The following is a 22,008-nucleotide window of genomic DNA, read 5'->3' as shown; positions in this document are numbered from 1 at the left end:
TTATGGCGACGATGGGACAGGGAAGGGCTAGGAGTGGGAAGGAAGCGGCCGTGGCCTTAATTAAGGTACAGCCCCAGCATTTGCCTGGTGAGAAAATGGGAAACCACGGAAAACCATTTTCAGGGCTGCCGACAGTGGGGTTCGAACCTACTATCTCCCGAATACTGGATACTGGCCGCACTTAAGCGACTGCAGCTATCGAGCTCGGTGAAATATATTTCTACTGAGCATTTCAGCCTAACAGTCGACAACATTTACAGACAGCCCAAGTGTGCAGAAACTCTTCGGTTTAACTTTCCAGAAGAACGTAAACAAAGTTTTATTTCAAAAATAGCCGCTTTACGTGGCATTCAATATAAATTTCGCATTTTCAACTAATTTCTCATTTTATCGCTTGTTTACAATGTGTTTTATGTGGCACTGACACAGATAGATCTTATGGCGACGATGGGATAGGAAACAGCTCGTAGTGGGAAGGAAGCAGCCGTGGCCTTAATTAAGGTACATCCCCATCATTTGTGTGTTGGGAAAATGGGAAACGACGGAATACCATCTTCAGGGCTGCCGACAGTGGGGTTCGAACCCATTGTCTCCCAAATGCAAGGTCACAGCTGCGCGCCCGTAAACGCACTGCAAAGTCACTCGGAATCGCGTTTTAAAAAGTGATTTAGAGGTGGTAAAAAATTAAAATACAAGAGTACAAGCCATGGCAAGCTATTGTGAAAAACCACCCCCTCCCCCTACACACATCACTCTTCAAATTTGCCCAGAACAAAAACGTGCTTAATAGTTTTATAACTTAACATGCGGTACTGTAGACTGTATTTTCTGAGACGTAGAACTGATGCGCATTTTGCAGGCATTATTTCTATGAATGTGAAGGACGAAGACATGATGTAAGCAGGTGAATGTGGACGCAAAGACACCTTGTCCTTGGGGCATCTGATTGTTGTAAGATACTTCATCGCTCGCGCTACTGGAGTTACACGGCATGCTTTCGGAATCATTACACTTCAACAAGCAGAACACGCAAACCAACCCACACAGCATACCACAAACAGTATAATTGTTAGGCAAACTTATGCAATGTACTGTACCCAGAACAGGGATTTCAAGATTACAACCAAATCCATGAGATTTAGTATTACATTTTTATTTGAACTCAGTTCATTTAACATCAGGAGCGGTTCAAATCCTAGCCTCATACTCGACTGTGGACGATATTATTATTATTATTATTATTATTATTATTATTATTATTATTATTATTATTATTATTATTATTATTATTAGTAGTAGTAGTAGTAGTAGTAACTATGGGATAGGGAAGGGCTAGGACTTGTAAGGACGCGTCCGTGGCCCAATAGTACAAATCGGAAACCACGGGAAACCATCTTCAGGAGTTGCCGAAATCTCGAATACAAACTAACAGCTACACGGCCCGAACCGCGCAGCAAACTCATTCGTTAATAATAATAATAATAATAATAATAATAATAATAATAATAATAATAATAATAATAATAATAATAATATGTTCCTAACTTCTTCCTTCCACAATAACAAAATATTATCGTATTCAAGTAAGTTAACTTCTGGCAAAAAGCGAATGGAATATGCGTTCTATATTTAGATATTTTGGATCTGCTTTCCGGATGTTTGTTAAGCAGAATTGGTTCCTTTTTTTATTGAGTCGCCTGGGCCATATCGATTATATTATTTGTATTTATTAATTGTAAACCAGTCAGGGAAGACTTATCATCAGGTGTACATGCTGTATGGCAATATACCTATTGTAAAGGTAAACCATGCGAGTTGGCCGTGCGGTTGTGGGCGCGCAGCTGTGAGGTTGAATCCGGGAGATAGTGAGTTCGAACCTCACTGTCGGCAGCCCTGAAGATGGTATTCCGTGGTTTCCCATCTTCACACCAGGAAAATGTTGGGAGCTGTACCTTAATTAAGGCCACGACTGCTTCCTTCCCATTCCTAGCTATTTCCTATCCCATCGTCGCCATGAGACCTCTCTGTGACAAAAAAAAAAAAAAAAAGCAACGTAAATATAGATCTACACTTTTCGGTTTCCTTTTTACCCACATCATGTTAACCTCAACTTTAGCATCAAATCTAAGGCGTCTAGAGTTTTTCCGAAGGAAAATATATGACTGCCTTCCTGTGATGGTATCCAGCGACGATAAAAGGCCAGGATGATGCTGAATAATTGGTAGGAAAAAAAACTGCGGCCAGGTTGTAGCCAATAGCCAAGCTCTTCCAACGACAAGTCTGTGTATTATTGACACAGCATCATCATCATTATTATAACTACCCCCCCAAACCCCTATGAATCTACAGCCCTTGGCTTACCAAGCGACCGCTGTTCAGCCCGAAGGCCTGCATATTACGAGGTGTCGTGTGGTCAGCACGACGAATCCTCTCGGCCGTTATCTTGGCTTTCTAGACCGGGACCGCTATCACACCGTCAGATAGCTCCTCAATTCTAATCACGTAGGCTGAGTGGACCTCGAACCAGCCCACAGATACAGGTAAAATCCCTGACGTAGCCGGGAATCGAACGCGGGGCCTCCGGTTAAGGCCGCGTGCACACCGAGCGCGCTTCGCATAGTGTGTCGCGTGTTGCTCAACGCTAAGCGTCACGCTAAACATAACCAGTGCTTTGTTCCTAAGCCAGTTGTTCACATCGTCCGCGCTCTACTGCGCTGAACGCCTACCTTACAGCTAAGCGAAGCGCCAGACAACGCGCAGTGTTGGTTAATTAGCGTTACCTAGCTGGTTCTGAAGCTATGAAAGAAGAAATTATTCATGCAGTGTTTCAAAGAGAAGAAATATGGAACCCAAGACACCAAAACTATAAAAACGTAACTGTTTTGCAAAATAAGTAGACTTAAGTATCTACAACAGTTTTATTGCATTCCTACAGTAAACATATACAGTAATATTACTTCTACTGTCACACTTTACTGGGCTTAACATTGTGACAGGGTGACATTGGGTATGGATTTTAGTGTCGGAAGTGTCCGAGAAGTTCGGCTTGCCAGGTGCAGGTCATTTGAATTGACACCCGTAGGTGACCTGCGTCATGATGAGGATGAAATGATTATGAATACACACATACATCCAGCCCCCATGTAGCCGGACATTTTGCGACTAAGTGCATAGAATCTCCCAGACTCTGTCATGTCGGTTTATAATTTTGTCAATGGAGGGTGGTAACATGAAGAATATCACTCTGCAGTGGGTTTGGAAGTAAATATTTCTGTTTATGAATTATATTTCTCACACATTTACTCCACTTTTGTTACGATGATAAATTTTGTATGCTAATTGTAACAATATTGCAAAATACTATTTGTAATTATTATATAAGGAGCGTGATTTAGCCGGAAATTTAATTTCCACGTGTTTGCTGCCCGGTGCTCCTAGACAATTGGGTAAATTGAATTTCTCTCAATACTTCTCTGCTACTTGTCGCCGCATTTCAGCTGCAGGGTTTGGAAGGTCAAAGGTATTTTTTGTCATTCTTAAGTAATCATAAAATTTATCGCGATGAAGTCTTGCATCTCTGTACAAACGATGGAATTCTCCGAAAGTAATTTGTTCTTCATTAAATTCATGAGCCCACTTTCGATTCTTCTTTCTAATTTTCAATTCAGGTATCTGTTACCCATCAGTAAACTGTTTCTAGTGTACTTGGATAACGGCATTAGTTTGTGAGCAGCCTAAAACGCCTCGCGCCAAAGTAAGTTGAGAGCACACCGTAGAGTTTTCGTGTGAACAGCAAGCACGCCTTGCGCTATGCATAGCATTTTACGCTACACGCGACACACTATGCGAAGCGCGCTCGGTGTGCACGCGGCCTAAGAGGCAGGCACGATACCCGTACACCACGGGGCCGGCGCATTACAGCGCCATGTGTCCGAGGAAATGTTTGGTTCACCTGCTGCAGGTCTTTCTACTGACGCTCATGGGTGACCTCCACGTCTGGATGTGAGCTGATGACGATAATGGGGTACAGAGAGAGTGAAACTCAGTGTCGGCACATAGCCTACTCCTGTTGAATAACACCAAGGGGTCTTTCTCAAGATTAGCGTCTCCATCCGACGTACGAATCAGCATCAACAGCGGGATATGCCTGCGGATAGGTTTGGAGTATAATCCAGGCTTTCAGCAGGCAGTCTAGAGATTAGATATTGTATACCACCACCTCTCCAACCCTGCCGGCCAACATTCAGTTGGTGATTATTTTTCCACCAACGGGATTCGAACGGACTAACCACGGTGTCATATCATACGATCATAGCCATCGTCTGTTATCCGCTCCAGCAAGCCGGGTACGATTACAGATTAGCCTCTTCTCATTAGTTCTGTCGAACCATAGTCATTGCCGTTCCAATTTCTGTATTTCTCTTGGCCAAGTCTCTCCATACTTGTTTTCCCCAGGCCTTTCCCGGGGTGACAGTCTGATCGAAATCTCTTCACCGAATACTTTCAGCAACTACATTTTTCATATAACCATACAACTTAAGTCAATTCCGTTCTAACGTTGTAAGTAAGCTTGTTTCTAACATAAGCTGTTGGCGAATTTCGTCACTTTTTATTTTCTCTCTCCTTCGCTTCTGAAGATAGGAGCAGAGGAACGTAATTTCTCATGTACTGTCACTATACTCATGACTTCGAATGCGTTACGTAGTGCTGTCACCGTGAGCTTAACTCCTATTATGCTCTTGTGCTCCGTAGCTCCAGTGAAATGTAAGGAGATCAGAACAGTAGCGGCGAAGCCATGTGTACGTATATTTAGATACCTGGATTATTTGGAATGTAACTCATGAAATTCAAATGTTTATTATGTACTTGAGTACAGTTATTCTACATGTTCAATTTTATTCAATATAGTGAATCATTGTAATCCTCAGTAAAGAGAGGAAATTTCAAAAAAAAATCATTAAAAATTAGGAAACAGTAATTTAATTTAATTTCATCGATTGCCAATATTAAAAGAATTTCAGCTTTCTTGCCTTTTCAATAATGAAATTACCAGCCTTTCACCCCTGTGTAGCAGTGGGCTCTGTACATCTTTCCAAGACGCTGGCGGCTAGTGTGCCGTTGAGACACCACTACAAGCCTCGTAAGTAGGACAGTGCAGTGACGGTGCACTAGGGGAACCATGTGTCTCCACTTGTATAAATGCCTGCCTTTATCCTTTATATAAAAATGTATTGATAAAGTGGTCATGTGGAACACCACTTTAAATGCAGTTATTCATGTTTACCAGAAAGGAAACCTAACACAGGTAAGAGATGACGGTCTATAGTTCATATATTGTTTTCGGGGGCCGTTTTTCGCAAATAATTAATGTATTCTTCATATGAAGCAGTAATGAATGTGTAGTTTTCTCTACATATTACTGCAGAGATTTGTCATCCCTCTCTGTCACCCTGTATCCCCAGCCATGCATGGAATGCATCACTGACAAATTCCTGCTGATAGAGCACGCCATGCACATTTGCTCCAGTACCATGCGTTCTGTAAATGTAACTGCCTGCGTCGAATGAAAACTTTTGGAAGTAGGTGTTATACAATCAATCAATCAATCAATCAATCAATCAATCAATCAATCAATCAATCAATCAATCAATCAATCAATCAATCAATCAATCAATCAATCAATCAATCAATCAATCAATCAATCAATCAATCAATCAATCAATCAATCAATCAATCAATCAATCAATCAATCAGTTACCACGGATATGCAATTCTGGCAGTCTCCCAGACGGCAGGGTCCCTATTTGTTTTTACCTAGTCTCTTTTAAATAATTGCAAAGAATTTGGAGATTGATTGAACATTTCTCTTGGTAAATTATTCCAATCCCTAATTCCTCTTCCTATAAACGAATATTTGCCCCAATTTGTCCTCTTGAATTCTAGATTTATCTTCATATTGTGATCTTTTCTACTTTTAAAGACACCACTCAAACTTATTCGTCTACTAATGCCATTCCGCGCCATCTCTCAACTGACAGTTCGTCTCCTTTCTCCCAAATCTTCCCAGCCCAAACTTGGGAACATTTTCGTAACGCTACTGTTTTGTGGGAAATTACCCAGGACAAATCGAGCTGTTTTTCTTTGGATTTTTTCCAGTTCTCGAATCAAGTAATCCTGATGAGGGTCCCATACACTCTAGTAGGGGTCTTACCAGAGACTTATAAAAGGAACATACCTCTTCCTTTCTCTCTTCGGATTAGATTTAAGAAGGGATAGCTCTTTAGAGGCAATTCCCTTTAAACAATAACCACCAACGTCACCTTTGTTACTTATGGAAACGCCTTACGTAAAAATGGAGCAGATATTTTGTAAGTAGTTACCTTGAAGGCTTGAATACTGTTTTGTTGATAAAATTCAACTCACAACGAACTGTACCATACGATGCTGACAAGTACTATTGTTTTTCTATCAATTGTTGTTTTGCATAGATCAGCAGACGGCGACCCTAGTAAAGTCAATGCTCTTCGAACAGTTCCAACACCTCGCAGACCTTCTAGACTTCGCCTGTGATATGCACATTCGAGGCGCAGGGAATGCACTACAGGTAAGTTACTTGAGACTATGTTGTTTAAAACGATTTATAACACACTATCTTAAATATTTGAGTAAAATCGTGGCCATCAGGTAAATTTCACTGAAAGGGACATGAGAAGTGCGATTAGAATCATATACGAAAAAGTCTATTGTAGCATTTAGGTGGAGGAGGGAGTGGTGAATAGAAAGTTGGGCTGAAACAGGGGTGTAAATTGTCGCCAAATCTTTTCTTATTGTTTACTAACGACTTACTAGGTGGTCATGAGGTGAAAAGTGAGCCTATCCGGTCCTAGGGATACAAGATATTCCAGGGTTGATTTTTTCTGATGATGTATTATTGTTGACGTTTATAGCTGGGGGCCTACAAAAGAGCTCGAACGAGGCTTGAAGAAATGGTCATTGAAGATCAACAGTAAAAAGACTGGCGATGGTCTGTAGGAAGGGGAATAGAAAGATACCGGGGATGAAGTGGGCAACAAATGGAGAAGAGATAGAGGTGGTGGATAAGATGGAGTATCTGGGGGTGATGATAAGTAGGAATGGTAGTTGAGTGGAGCAGATTAGGCGAGCCAAATGGAAAGACCAAGCTGCACGAGAATAAATTTCGGTGGGTAGGTTATGATATACAAAGCATGGTGTTTAATGCAGAGGTGAAGAGTAAAATGCTGTATGCTTCTGAGGTTTGGGGGCTGGAAAAAGTGTGTTGGGTATCAGAGCAGGTAGAGAGTAAGTTCTGTAAGATTGTTGTGGGTTTGCCATTGTGTACCGCGAGTGCAGGAGTAAGGATGATGTGTAAAGAGTATATCATGATTGACATTTTAAAAAGAGTGCTAAGTTACCAGTGCAGATTGAGAGAAGGTGAAGGAGGCCTAATTCTGCAGTTCGGCTTACCAGTATCAAATTAAGTGCAATTATGGTGATTACTGGGTTGATAACGTGAAGAATGCCTTAGATAGACTTGGGCTAGGTGAGTTTCATAATATTGAATGGGTGAGGAGAAAGGGCACGTATTGGAAACATGAGATTATGAGGACGACATATATTGCTGAACAAGAGCTGGTAGCCCAGTATAGGAAGAGAGCTACCCTAAAGTTGCTTCTTATGGTAAATCAGATAGTGAATTTGAAAGTGGCAAATGTAAATAGGCCGGTGAGAAGAGGTTTAATTTGGTCGTTGTTTTTATATACAGTATATATAAACAGAGGTTGGTCGAAGACAAAAGTAAATACGTTGTGTGTATTATACTATGTGGTGATGAGAGAGAGGACTTTAATTTATTGACGGTATGTAAAGAAACGATTGAAGATAGGCGAATGTTCATGAATGAGCAGAAGTTGAAGTTGATTGCTCATCGGCGTAATGGAGATAAGCTTTTAAGGTGGTTAGTGACTGAATGGAAGTGTGCCGATAATTTAGTGTATGTAGGTTTTTTAACAGAATTAGAAGCTGCCTTAAAAGCTAAATCTCAGGTGTGTCAAGAGGAGAACGAACCAGGCAGTGGACTATCCTGACACGGGTAAAGCGCTCAATGTCACTCGACTCTGCGCAGGAGAATGATGACTAGTAGTGGGGGAAAAGGGGGTAAGTGACAGCATGAGTTACTGGAGGGGGGGGGGGACCCTAGCATACAGGTATTACGCTAGGTCAGGAGAGATAGAGTTACACATGCCATCACTTACCCAGGAAGTAGGGAGGTAGTTAACCTTGTATTTTTTATGCCTTTGTTGCCATTATTTTTTTGTGTTCATTCTTGTTTTGTTTGCTATTGGTATTTATATTTTCTCCGTAGAGATCGTTAGGTACAATACTGTATGGATCTGGAGGAAATAAAGGTTTACTGAGTCATATGAAAAATCTCCACTATCGTCCCCTCCTCATTTTGAAATTTGTTTGGAAGGGTAACAGGGAGGTATATTCAGGGAAACGGGATGGCCTAGGCAGCGGTGATAAGGGAACAGGGAACTGGAAATCAAGCAGGGATGACATAAAATTGTTAGTGTTGAACTGTAGAAGTATTGTAAGGAAAGGAATAGAATTAAGTAATTTAATAAATATATATTTACCAGATATTGTAATAGGAGTTGAATCATGGCTGAGAAATGATGTAATGGATGAAGAAATTTTCTCACGGCACTGGAGTGTGTATCGTAGACATAGGATAGGAAGGGTGGGAGGGGGAGTGTTCATTCTGGTGAAAGAAGAATTTGTAAGCTACGAAAAAGTTAAAGACGAGACACATGAAATTCTAGGTGTAAGGCTCATTTCTAAAGATAATAGGCAACTTGATATATTTGGAGTGTACAGATCGGGACAGGGTAGCACTGACGCGGATTCGGAATTATTTGATAGGATAGTCAGCTATGTGGGAAACGACATGGAAAGAAATGTGATTGTAGCGGGAGATCTGAATTTGCCAGTCAAGCAAGTGATACTGTAAGTCAAGCAAGTGTTAGTGTTAAACTGTATACATCTTGTAATGAAAGTAATAAATACAGTAGATGTATAACCACACATTGTAATAGGAGTTGAATAATGGCTGAAAAATTATATTACGGATGCAGATGTTTTCTCCCAGAACTGTAGTTCATCGTAGAGACAGGATAGAATCGAAAGTAGATACTCTGGTGAAAGAAGAATTTGTAAGCCATAAAAAAGTTAGGCAACTTGATATTTTTGGATTGTATAGGCCTGGAAGGTGTAATGCTGATGCGGAACTATTTGATAAGATAACCAGTTAGGAACGACACAAAAAGGAATATATTTGTAGCAGGTGACTTGAAGTGTTAAATGGGAACGTAATACGAATGACAAAAAGCATGTCCAGCAAATGGCGAATAAGTTAATATGGAAAGAACAGCTGAATCAGAAAGTGATTAAACCAAATATAAGTCATGCTAATAAAACCAGATGGGTTCTATAGAGAAACTGAAGTGATAGATCGTATACGTGATCACGAAGCTATTTCATTCATAGTTAAAAGTACAAGTGATAGAAACGAAGGTTGTAAATGTAGGACTATTAAGGAGCACCATATGGTTCATAACACACGCATGACGGAGGTTTAAAAAAGTAATTATGATCGGTAGGAAATGGTAAATAAAGATATAAACAGGCTACGGGATTGGTTTAAAACAACTGTTGAAGACTGTAAAAGCAGGTATGCACATTTAAATAAGGCAAAGAATGGCGAAGGTACACTATATTATAAGAGACAAAAATGTTTAGGAAGGAGATGCACGTTAGAAATACAGTAAATAGAATTATGAATGGTTGTGGAAGCACGCAAAGATTGAATTAATTTAATAGGAAATTGAAATTTTCAAAATAAATAGAAAGTCAGCTACGTATAAAATAACGACAAGGGTAATTGGCAGTCATATGAATTTTGGTTTCCCATCTATGGGAAAATACAAGAGTGTTTATTTGAGATGATTTACACAACGCAGAAGTAATCATTCAGCAGTATGTAAAGATAGTTGGATAGTGGGATAATGTTTAGGTAGAAAAGATTACTAGTAAGGTAGTGAAATTTACGTATGATAAAAATATATATATTTACAAAAATATACACAAGTTGAAAGCTCTATAGGCAGCAGGAATTGATAAGATTTATGGGGTTATAATAAAGGTTGGGATATAGTACCATATCTGAAGTAATTATTTGATTACTGTTTGCATGGATGAGGTAGGTCAAATGAATAGAGAATTGCTATAGTACAAAGGAAAGGGTGATAAATAGAGCCCGGATTTCCATGCACTATCAAATCTCAAAATATGCATGCATTCATGCACTATCATATGCCAAAACATGCACAATAAACTGGAAAATATGCACTATCAAAATTAAGTTCCTTTTGAAACATGAACAAAAACTACCCTAATTTCTCCAAATTGTCTTGATTTAAGCTCATCCGTTTATCATTCAGCACATACTTAAGCACAGAAAATTATCTTTTTACGTCACGAGAAGTGATAGATGCGTAATTCAATGAAGACATTTGGACAAAGTGAGGTCAAATTGTACGTCTTTTGCATTTTCACCACAATACGTCTTTTATAAGCTTGACGAATTCAAAATAAGGATTTGAACGAATCGATTTGTTCAACTTATTTCTATCTGCGGCAGCTGCTTCTCCATGCGATGATTGCAGACACATTTGAATGTCCTCAATAAGTGGTAACGATTGCTTGCTGCGATAACATAGACGTGTGACGATTGAGAGTTCCAGGTAGGACATTCCAGGATAACAACGGTAGAGGGTTCAATGAAAAGCCAGAATTTGTAAGCTGCTATCCCAGTAACGCGGCGCCACAGAAGTGCGATACAAGGTTTCTTCTGTTCGTCTAACAGACGAAAAATGAGCCGTCAATGATTAATGCACAATTTACGGTTCAATTTATAGCAATGTACAACTGTAAAACTGGAACACCTTATTCCTAAGAATTAGATTTCGACGTGGGGCTTTCCGACTTACGTCATTGTTTACTCAAGCAACAGATAAGAAAGTGTTTGGTTAATTGCATTATACTGTAGGACCTGTACCGTATGTAGGCTACTAACTATGGTTGTCACATAGGATGCCAGGAATACATTCTCTCCGTCTCTCAGTAATAGACATACTGTAGCCTACAACGTGAAAAATTGTCCCAAATTCTGCAAACTAACATTCAGAAAATGCACTATGATGCAAGTTAACCATATATATGCGTCAAAGTCAGAATAAAACTCATATTATGCAATATTAAACATCCAAATATGCGCTATTAAATCCAAAATCTTCCAAATATGCATTATGCATGAATTTTCTCCGAAAAATGCCAAAACATGCAAACATGCACGGAAAAAGAACGGTTATTTGGAATTGTTAAGCTGTAAAACGAATATTTGCAAAGTTTGAGAAGTGTAGCTATCTTATTTAAAAATATGCATTTGCATGGAAATCCGGGCTCTAGTGATAAACGTAAAGCGGATAATTACCGGCCAGTTAGCGTGACATCTGTTGCATGCAACTTGGGGAAAACATTCCTTCTGGTGATGTTGGGCATGGTTGTGAATTTACTAACTGGTTTGATAGAAGGCAGTTCGTGTTTAGGAAAGTTTATTCCAGTGAGGCTCAACTTGCAGGATTCCAGCAAAATATAGATGTATTAGACTCAGGAGGCCAAATGAACTCTATCTCTACTAACAAGGTCTGTCTAGACAGACCTTGGCTACTAACATATCCACGTTCTTGAGTGAATGAATCATGGGAGACTATTGACGAAAATGAGGGGTGCTGGACTAGACGAATGAGTGATTGAGTTGGTGACTGAATTTCTAAAAATAGAACTCATAGAATTAGGGTAGGCGAAGCCGTAATGATTAAGAGAGGGTCCACAAGGCAGAATTATGGGACCTTTATATTTTCTTATGTGTGTGATATGATTAAAGACCTGGAATCATAGATAAGGCTTTCTCGGATGATATTACACTGTACGGAGTTATACATAAGTTACAGAATTGTGAGCAACTACAAAAGATCTCGACGAAGTTGTAAGGAGGACAGCAGATAATGTTAAACGGGGTGAAAAGTCAGGTTGTAAGTTTCACAAAGAGGAAAAGTTCTCTGAGATTTGTTGATGGAGTGGGAGTACCTCATGGCGATTACTGAATAAAATAACATATTCATTGGAGTAATCGCATTAATAAGGTTGTAAATGAAAGTTAAAGACCTCTCCATAAGGTTGTGAGATAATTTAGAGATTTAGCAAGGAGATAAAGCAAAATGCGTATACGTGATTCGTAAGACCCCGATTATGGTATGGTTCCAGTGTACGGCACCATCGCCAGGATTACTTTATTCGAGAACGGTAAAGCAGCACTGTTTGTTTTTGGTGTTACGAAGTTGGGCTGGGAAGAGTTGGAACTAAGGAGGCGAGCTGCTCGGCTAAGTGGTACGTTGCGAGCTGAAAGTGGAAAGATCGTGTGGAATGACATTAGTAGACGAATAAGCTGGAATGGAGCTTTCAGAAGATCATAATACGAAGATGAAATTGGAATATGAGATTGGAATAATTTACCAAGGAAATATTCGATAAATTTCCAACTTCTTTGAAATTATTTAAGAAAGACTAAGCAAACAACTGATAAGGAATCTGCCGTCCGGCCGACAGCCCTGAATGCAGATCAAGGGTGACTGAAATATTCATTAAACATGTTCAAATCATCCCAGTCAACTTTTCTCAAATTTCTGTCTTAATTTTTATTTATTTCCCTGTGTCATTTCTCACTCTCCTCTCTCTATCTTTCATAACACAGTTTTTACAACTTTCACTTCTGCTATATGCATTCAATTCTCATCAATCTTTGTCATTATAGTTTCCGCCTAAATGAAAGCTGTTTCCATTGCTGTCACTTTTATGTAAGAAATATATTATAGCCTGGCGTTAGTGATGCTTAATACAGTGGAACGTGACTTCTGCTTCTCGAGAGGCGTGGTAAGAAAGCCTTTACTTTTCATTCCTCACTTAGTGCCGCGATTAAGAAAGCCTTTACTTTTCATTCCTCACTTAGTGTCGCGATTAAGAAAGCCTTTACTTTTCATTCCTTCACTCTTCCTGACAGTGTCGCGATTAAGAAAGCCTTTACTTTTCATTCCTCCACTCTTCCTCACTTAGTGTCGCGATTAAGAAAGCCTTTACTTTTCATTCCTCCACTCTTCCTGACAGTGTCGCGATTAAGAAAGCCTTTACTTTTCATTCCTCCACTCTTCCTGACTTCGTGTCGCGATTAAGAAAGCCTTTACTTTTCATTCCTCCACTCTTCCGAAATGCATTATTATTACATCACTCCGAAGGATTTAAAGTTTAAAATAAACCATATTTGTTTGTGTGCATTAAAGGAGTGTATTACGCGTCCATTCTTGTTTTAATGTCCACTGTAAACCTGTTTGTTACAGTTTAATACTCCTGTATATGGTCCTAACTATCCTCGATATGACACCTTCATGGCGCCTGGGGTGCTCACTTCGTAAGTAATAGACTATAATTTTGAAGTTTCTCGCCCTAGTCTACTGTACATTGAGGTGGAATCACTAAAAGAGCCTCAATCCAAAAAACAAACTTAAAAGTCCTATACCAAAGATTCGTAGACTTTATTAAGTTCTGAGTTTCTAGATCTAAAATAATAGTATAATATGCACACTGGATTCAAAAGTCCAACAAAATAGCATTTTAAATTGTTAATTGTAGCTATTATTTGGCAGTGTTGTTAATTGCCTACAGTTACATACATTCATAGACAAAAAGAGTGAATATCTTCAGAAACATGTGACATTAATGAAATAATATACTACTAAAACAAAAATGCTATTTGTTTATAAAATGAATCCGTATTTTTCAAATCTTTTCGCGAAGGTAAGGCACATTCATGTGCCAAACGTTATGTAAATTACCATGTGACACCGTCGTAGTGAGACAAATTCTAAACTTCAGTTCATTGAGAACTTCATGTCCCTCCGGCTCTTTCGAATCCGAACACGGAATTCTTTTTCTCAATATTACGGTACATTCAAGAAAACTATCACATGGATCTGTGCTTAGTGTCACGCTGTTCGCCATCCCCATGGACGGCACAGTTGCCGCTGCTGGGCCCGCAGTCGTTCCATCGCTGAATGTAGACGATTTAGCTCTACATTTTATATCCGGAAGTATGGTTGTTACTGAGAGACAGGTACAGTAAGCTATTAACCGAGTCGACAAATGGGCCCTGCACCATGATTTTCGATTTTCAGCGGCAAAACCCTCAGTTGTACACGTCTGTCGACGTCGGCTTTTGCACCCTAAACCAGAGCTCCACTTGCGAAACATTGTCTTACCAGTGGTTGACACCTGCAGGTTCCTAGGTTTCCATTTTGATCCGAGACTAACGTGGCAACCCCACATGCATAATTTGAAGGTTGCCTGCATGAAGAGACTTAACATAGTTAAGTTTCTCAGCGGCACTTCGTGTGGGGGGAGGGGGCGGGGGCTGATTTACACAGCTACGGTCCTTTCCTGAATTGACTATGGTAGTGCGATTTATGGTCAGCATTAAGATCTGTGCTGAACCTTTTAGATAGTGTACACCATAGTGACGTTAGGCTGGCAACGGAAGCTTTCCGTACTAGCTCCATTCCCAGCCTGTTCGATGAAGCGGGAGTTCTACCTTTACGAATAAAGAGGCAGCAGATAATTCTCACATACACTGCCAAAATTCGTGAAATACTGCTACATCCCAGCTATTAATGCATCTTTAGTACCCACTACCACCAGAGATACCAAAATCGACCAAATGCCACACAGCCGGTTGGGATTCTAATTGATAGCATGTGTTGTGAGTTAGATGTGGCTACTGGTGGTTTTCTTGAGCGGACCTCTAACGAGATACCTCCGTGGCCAGTATAGGGCGGAATATACAGCTAGATCTACTCCGTGAATCCAAGATGAACACGGATCCCTCTGTTCATCGGAGGTATTTCCAGGACTTCGATCACCAGCATCCGGCCGCGCGATATCTCTTCACGGATGCTTCTACGATCGAAGAAAATGTGGGGTGTTCTTTCATCTCCGAAAATATCAGCACGAAGATCTCGCTTCCTAGTGTCTGTAACGTGTATGCTGCCGAACGTTTCGTCACCTGAGAAGCTCTACAGTTTTCATTGAGTGACGAACGAAACCACTTTCTCGTGTGTACTGACTGGTTAAATTCTCTGCAGTCTATTGACACCTGTATCCCACAACATGCACAGGTACAGCAAGGTCATGACCTTCTAGCCAGATTGTGTGATGCTGCCACCAGAATCACTTTCGCGTGGCTCCGGTGAGATTGCGGGAGATGAACTTGAAGACGAAGGAGCAAAAAAAGCGGTACATTTACCTAAAAGACCTATGAATGTAACAGTTAGAAATATGTATTCTCAGCTATGTCGAACAACCTTGGCGTCGTGGGAATCGGAATGGCTAGCAATCCGAAATCCCAAGATGATCTATCCACTCTTACCTCCCAAAGAGGGAAGACCCCCCCCCCCAGTGTGTTCTTGTGGTCCCGACTTCACCGCGGCTCACACCGTCACAGAGTCGTCGACCTCTCTGGCCTAAGTTGGAACCTCAGGCTGCAAGAGACACTTTAACTCATAATAGCCGATGGCGCGACTACTGCTGATCTCGTCATTCACTTTATGTGAGAGTGGATTAATCAAGTGTATGTAAATTTCAAGAGTTCTCCTATTCAGGGAACTTATGTTTCATTTTGATGTGTTTGTGACATTTTCGGCTTAATACAATCACTTTTGTTAAAGATTCCTTTTTGAGGATCCTCCGTTGAATAAATAGTGTTATTTTGATTCTTCTCCACCTAATTTATTCAGAGAGGATGGTTACCAAGTTTCACTTCCTCTTAAACCAAAAATCACTACCACCACCACCACCACCGAATTCTTGTTGGATCCCCAATGATTCCATTAGACAGCCCAGGCATCATTGAAGAGACATGCCAGGATAATGAGGAGTGAAGTTATTTTCTCATTTGCTTTCCTCGCCGAGGCAAGAGATGCTATTCATTCTTCCAAGCTCACTGAAATGTCTTCACCAACTGACCCTATGAGCGATACTTTTACTCCATTACAGTGTCTGGCAGTTACAAGCATTTTATTTTACCTCAGTCCCTTTCATATTGTCAGGACAAAGGATGAGACTGACGAAGGCCAGTGAAAGAAACAAATTTGTTCCCGCTTATACTAGAATATACACTACTACTACTTTCTTTGTGGTTGGTAATGTGATGTGTTGTGTTGTGTGCAAATGAAGAGTGATGTGTTAAGACGATCAAAAACACCCAACCCCAGAACCAGAGGAATGAAAGAAACGCGGCCAAAATCTCCGGCACAACCAGGTATCTAATCTGATGTCCTCTCAACCGAAGGCTGGTATGCCGACCACTGAGCCAAGGAGCCGGACCTATTTAAACACTACATTTCACCAGAAGGGTATCTGAGGTTGTGAGGCATTTGATATTCCTAGTGAACTGTTTTAGAAGTGCACGAAGAATACCATAAATACAGCACAGTGGTCGACCGCAGGTGCTTAATAATAGTAACCAGTAGCGTCTGGATCTGCCTTTGCTGGTGAGACATAGTGTTCACAGCGCACAAGGTTTTCTGGTTTAAGCTAGAATTGTTTTCACCCGTGACTTTGAAAACATACACATAACGTATGTGTGTGGTTTGAACCTGGTTTTATTGTTTTGGGGGTTATAAATATAAATCAGATGCCAAATCTTTGGTTACGACAAGATTCTCTTCAGATGTGAGATGAAGTTTATAACAAAACATATGTTAAAACAGGGTCCATCTGTGGCGTTCTAGGGTTCTAGTGACAATGTTCTAGTGCACCGGATGATTCCTGAGTATATCAACTCAAGGACGAATCAGGAAACAACAGATACAACTTACATTGGTGATAGAACCTTGACTAAAGCAATTATTTCCGGGAAATACAATGTGCTACGCTTCAGTGATTACTAACAGAATGCAACTTGAATTAGTCAAAGCTGAACTTTTGGCATTCATTAATTTAAACATGTCATGCACTGATTTTGTCAGATATGATAAAAACTACCCCAAGATTCTGAAGGGAGTACAAAGTTCCTCAAAGTATAATTACAAAGTTTAGCCACATTATACAACACTGCAAGAAATTTTTCAATAGTATTCTGTATTCATGTTTAATTTCAATTATTTCTTCAATAAAATACATTTCACACATATATATATAATTATATCTTCATACCAATACAACATTGGGGATGACGAAAGGTGCCTCCCCGAAGACTGCGACTTGATAGCGAATGTATTAGCAATTGGGCAACCCCTGGGCAACGACAATGCCGGCTAAAACTTTGATACCATCAACATCACCATCAAGGCCCTTCTCAGGGCCACATTTAACAATTACCTCTGTTGACACTGAAGACATATCATCAGCCAAAGAAGAACTGTCATAAGATCAATGCAGTCAACACAGATGCCGCATCCTCTATGTAGAGGAGACACGCAGAGGCAGTGAAATGCGTTGACAAGAAGCAAATAGAATATATCTTGTTGTTGACAGACCCCATCATGTAAATTGTCCGACTCGTTGGCTGAATGGTCAGCGTACTGGCCTTCGGTTCAGAGGGCCCCGGGTTCGATTCCCGGCCGGGTCGGGGATTTTAACCTTAATTGGTTAATTCCAATGGCACGGGGGCTGGGTGTATGTGTTGTCTTCATCATCATTTCATCCTCATCATGACGCGCAGGTCGCGTACGGACGTCAAATAGAAAGACCTGCACCTGGCGAGCCGAACCCGTCCTGGGATATCCCGGCACTAAAAGCCATACGACATTTCATTTCATCATGTAAATACGGAAACACCATTTTTGTCCGACCTGATGTTCATATTCAGCTGTGAAGAAGTGCTCCAGAACATCCATACACCGCGGTTGTCGGACTTCGTACATCCCAGGATTCACCTCAGACCCAGCTGCTCAGTTCGTGGAATATAAAACTATTCCAAGGATAACTCCTTCGGCGAAGAAACAATCACAACTGGTGACCATCATATATCCTCTCTAAGTGCAGCAAAAAGGCTCAGTGGATCAGGACTGTAGAAAACTTAGACCTGACAAAAGACAGTCACAAAGCATGGAGACTACTGAAGCGCCTTAACAACGATTCTACGAAGACCACTGGACGCACTAACACAAACGCAACCCCAGTTGTCCATCAGTTACTCCTGAATGGTAAGGCAACCCATAAAGTGAGATCGAACAGAATGCATGGCAGAAAGGAACTGTCTCACTGTACCCTTCTACAAGCTGGCATTGAATGAGGCTATTAAAGAATGTAGAAAAGGGCAAGTCAGCAGGTCTGGTTGACGTTCGATCAGAGCAGATTAAGTATTTTGGATCAAAAACCAAGGAATGGTTTCTACAGCTCTTCAACAACTGTATGGGCAGAAGTCAGGTACCGAAGGTTTGGAGAAAGAGCAGAGTAATTGCCCTACTGAAAACTGGCAAGGAAGGGAACCGTCCAAAAGATTTCAGACCCATTACATTTCTGTGTCACCTCTACAAATTACTGGAAAGAATGATCCTCAATCGCATTTTACCTGTGGTTGACCCATCACATGTACCCGTTAAAAGCTGCCTTACCTCACCCCTCATTTTCCTAGTACGCCTCTTCGGTGACGTCCAGGACATTTATGACAGCTGATGGTGGAGCTGTTGGGAATCCAAGTAGCCTTCAGACTGAGTACTTATGGTTCGAAACATCTCATAGGAGGCAATCAAATGGCGTTAAATGGCTTCCTATCTTGCCATCACTGCATACAGCGAGTAGAGTGAGTTTCGACTTAACAGCGGCTTTTACGAGCCTTGCAGCTCCAGTTCGGGAGGTGGAGGGGTTGATCCCCACCGTCGACTGTCCTGAAAATGGTTTCTATTCTCCTGCACTAAGGCGCATGTCGGGACAGCCACGGCCGCATCCACCTCACCTTCTTCGCAAATCACATCACCGATACAAATCTCCCTGGTCTGCCGTCTAGGAGGCCCGCTGTACGGGTAAGGAGTGAAAGCTTTTACCTCCCGCCCATACACAGCGTACGCACAATTTTAAAGACAGAATTTCATGTCATTTTTCTTCTGCTATATTTTATAGACTTTATACTTACCTCGCTCATAAGAAGCTTTGCATATTCTGATGAAAACCTACAACCTGTTTTGCAGTCATTGACCGGGTCAGGGATGTAATGAATGAATCATATATAGACTATTAGTACGATGGGGTCGCCACTCTCAAAGTGATTTATTAATGACGGACAGATGCTATGAAATGAGAATGGAGAGTGGTGCTAGAATGAAAGATGACAGGGAAAACCGCAGTATCCGGAGAAAATCCTGTCCCGCCTCCGCTTTGTCCAGCACAAATCTCACATGGAGTGACCGGGATTTGAACGGCGGTATCCGGCGGTGAGAGACCGACGCACTGCCGTCTGAGCTACGGAGGCTCCCTTGCATATTCTGGTTTAGTGCAATTTTTATTTCGTTACGTTTACGTAGGTACATGATATGTTACGAACTGTATATACAAAGAAAAAGAACGTGCAGTCAGCCATTGCAAAAGCACACAATCGCAACGAAAGCACAAATTTGGTAATGTGAGATTTCGAACGCGACATTATCGTTCATTGCATGGCAGATTACTACCATGTATAGCCACCCCGGGTTCTGAGGCATGCTCGAACACGTTCTAACACACGAATAGAACTTGTCTTGGGGAACATTATCCTACCCTTGAACATCATCATCAGTAAGTTGCTGAATATTAGGAGGAGGATTAGAACGGTGGGAAATCGCTCTCTTCGGTTTACGGCATGCATGTTCAACAGAGTTCATATCCGAAGAATATGCTGGCCACCACTGCATGGCATACATCTCATGAAACTGACTGGTCACTCTGACTCGATGGGTACGAGCATTATCATCTCCTAGAGTAAATCACTCACCCACAGTAGATGCAAATCCTGTAACTCGAGATCGCAGGATGTTGTCTTTGTATACTAGATCAGTCGTGTTACTCTGGATAGGAATTGGAGCCGAACGTCGACCAAACATGATCCCATCCCAAAATATTAATGAACCCCTTGCTGTTGACGCTGCTCCAGGTTGAAAGGCTCCTTCCATCTCCAGCCTACCATGCTACTGTTGTTTGGTTACAACTTATACTGATCCCATCAGAAAAGAGTGTACGCTTCCACTGTTCCTGATGCCACCTCACACGAGCTAACCTATGCTGTGGTTTTAAATGAGGTTTTGGCACAGACCTCCTTAATATTAGTCCTCCATCGTGCAGCCAATTTCATACCGCCTGATATGATACATTTACCACGGAGGCCCTCCGAATATCCTGTTGGAACGAGGTTGCGGTAACAGCAAGCAACGAATATCGATCCTCCCTGCGGGTTATTTTGAATGGGCGTCCCATCTGGCCGTAAACCTAGGACAAATCCACACACGTGTCGGCCCCAAGAAATTGAGAACAAGGCCAGGATGATGAAGAAGAAGTAGCTATTGTAAAATTATTTATTTAAGTATTTTCATTCAGGTTTCTCTCCGTTGTTCTTTTTAAAATTAGATGCTGAAAATCTCCTTTTCTTCATAAATCTGTTTGTTGAAATGGCATTAAAATCATGAATTCACAGATTTATGGTGTCAATTTGAAAAATTATTTGTATCCAGTCCAGTCTAAATATATAACACATAATTTTCAAATACCTTTCGGAGAACTTATCATCCTCTGTGAATTCTCTTATTTATGTTATAGCACGGTGTTCTTCCTGGCCACTACCATCACCGCCACATTGATCGTTACCGACCGCACGGAGGGAATCTGGGATCGTAACATCGTAGCAGGTGAGAGTGTGACACAGACACATGAAAACAGGTGCCGGTAATTACAGTAGTTGTCATACCATGACGGCAGCGAACACTCTTATCACCACACTATGTTCAGGAAACTGAGCATTAAATCAGATCTCTGCAGAAAATAGCAGAGAAAATAGGTCTTAGAATTTATTTCGAAAAAATGAAATCATGTTACCTGATCCACCACTCTAAAATAAAATTAATATTGATGAACATGAAATTAAAATTGTTGATAAATGTAAGTATTTAGGTGAAATAGAATTTTAAAAATAAAAAACAAATTATGTCACCAAAAACACAACAAAAAAAAACTTATCGACTGCACAAAACAGTCATTAAGCCAGATGTGGCTTATGCAAGTGGCACTATTTTCAAACTATTAATACAGCTGAAATCGATAAAATACTTAAGACAGAAATAATAATTAGAACGTGTATAAATAAACAATATCAAGTTAATGTCCATTGGACAATAGCTTCAAATAACATAGTTTATAATGAAATCGAACCAAAGAAGGGAAGTAGTGTAGAATGTTCCGACCACAGAACCATAACTCTGTTCTCTCATACATTCAAAATACTACTATCAATAATAAAAAACAGGATAAGTAACAAAAATTGATCAAGACCATTTCTGCTTTAGAACCGGGGTGGGGAAAAGAGAAGCTACCTTAGATCTCCGGAGAATATTAGAAAGGAGGTTGGAGATGAATAGGAACACCTATCTGGCGTTTGTAGATATTCAAAAGGCTTGCGATAACGTGCAAACTGTTTAACATTCTTAAAGCTACAGGTTTGAAAAGGTCGAGGATGTCCGAGGAAAAAATTCCTTCAAGACTTGGCACAGAACCTTCATTTTGGTTCTTATTATGAAATGAAACGAGCAACTGAGGATAGAATAGAATGGTTGCATAGACAAGACAATGCCTTTAGAC

At 40.7% G+C, this 22,008-nt stretch overlaps 1 protein-coding gene across 1 annotated transcript in view; it reads left to right on the top strand.

The window, feature by feature from the left end:
* Nucleotides 1-22,008, top strand: part of LOC136877751 (ABC transporter G family member 20) — a 160,322-nt gene that overhangs the window by 117,211 nt on the left and 21,103 nt on the right. The window contains exons 11-13 of the mRNA XM_068228734.1: nucleotides 6,489-6,604; nucleotides 13,533-13,603; nucleotides 20,974-21,062. Coding sequence (XP_068084835.1) covers nucleotides 6,489-6,604; nucleotides 13,533-13,603; nucleotides 20,974-21,062 — 276 coding nt within the window. The remainder of the gene's footprint in view (nucleotides 1-6,488; nucleotides 6,605-13,532; nucleotides 13,604-20,973; nucleotides 21,063-22,008) is intronic.

This window comes from Anabrus simplex, chromosome 7, assembly GCF_040414725.1.
Source record: "Anabrus simplex isolate iqAnaSimp1 chromosome 7, ASM4041472v1, whole genome shotgun sequence".
Lineage (NCBI taxonomy): Eukaryota > Metazoa > Arthropoda > Insecta > Orthoptera > Tettigoniidae > Anabrus > Anabrus simplex.
The sequence above is the reverse complement of the archived record's forward strand: the minus strand, read 5'-3'. Positions and strand labels throughout refer to the sequence as shown.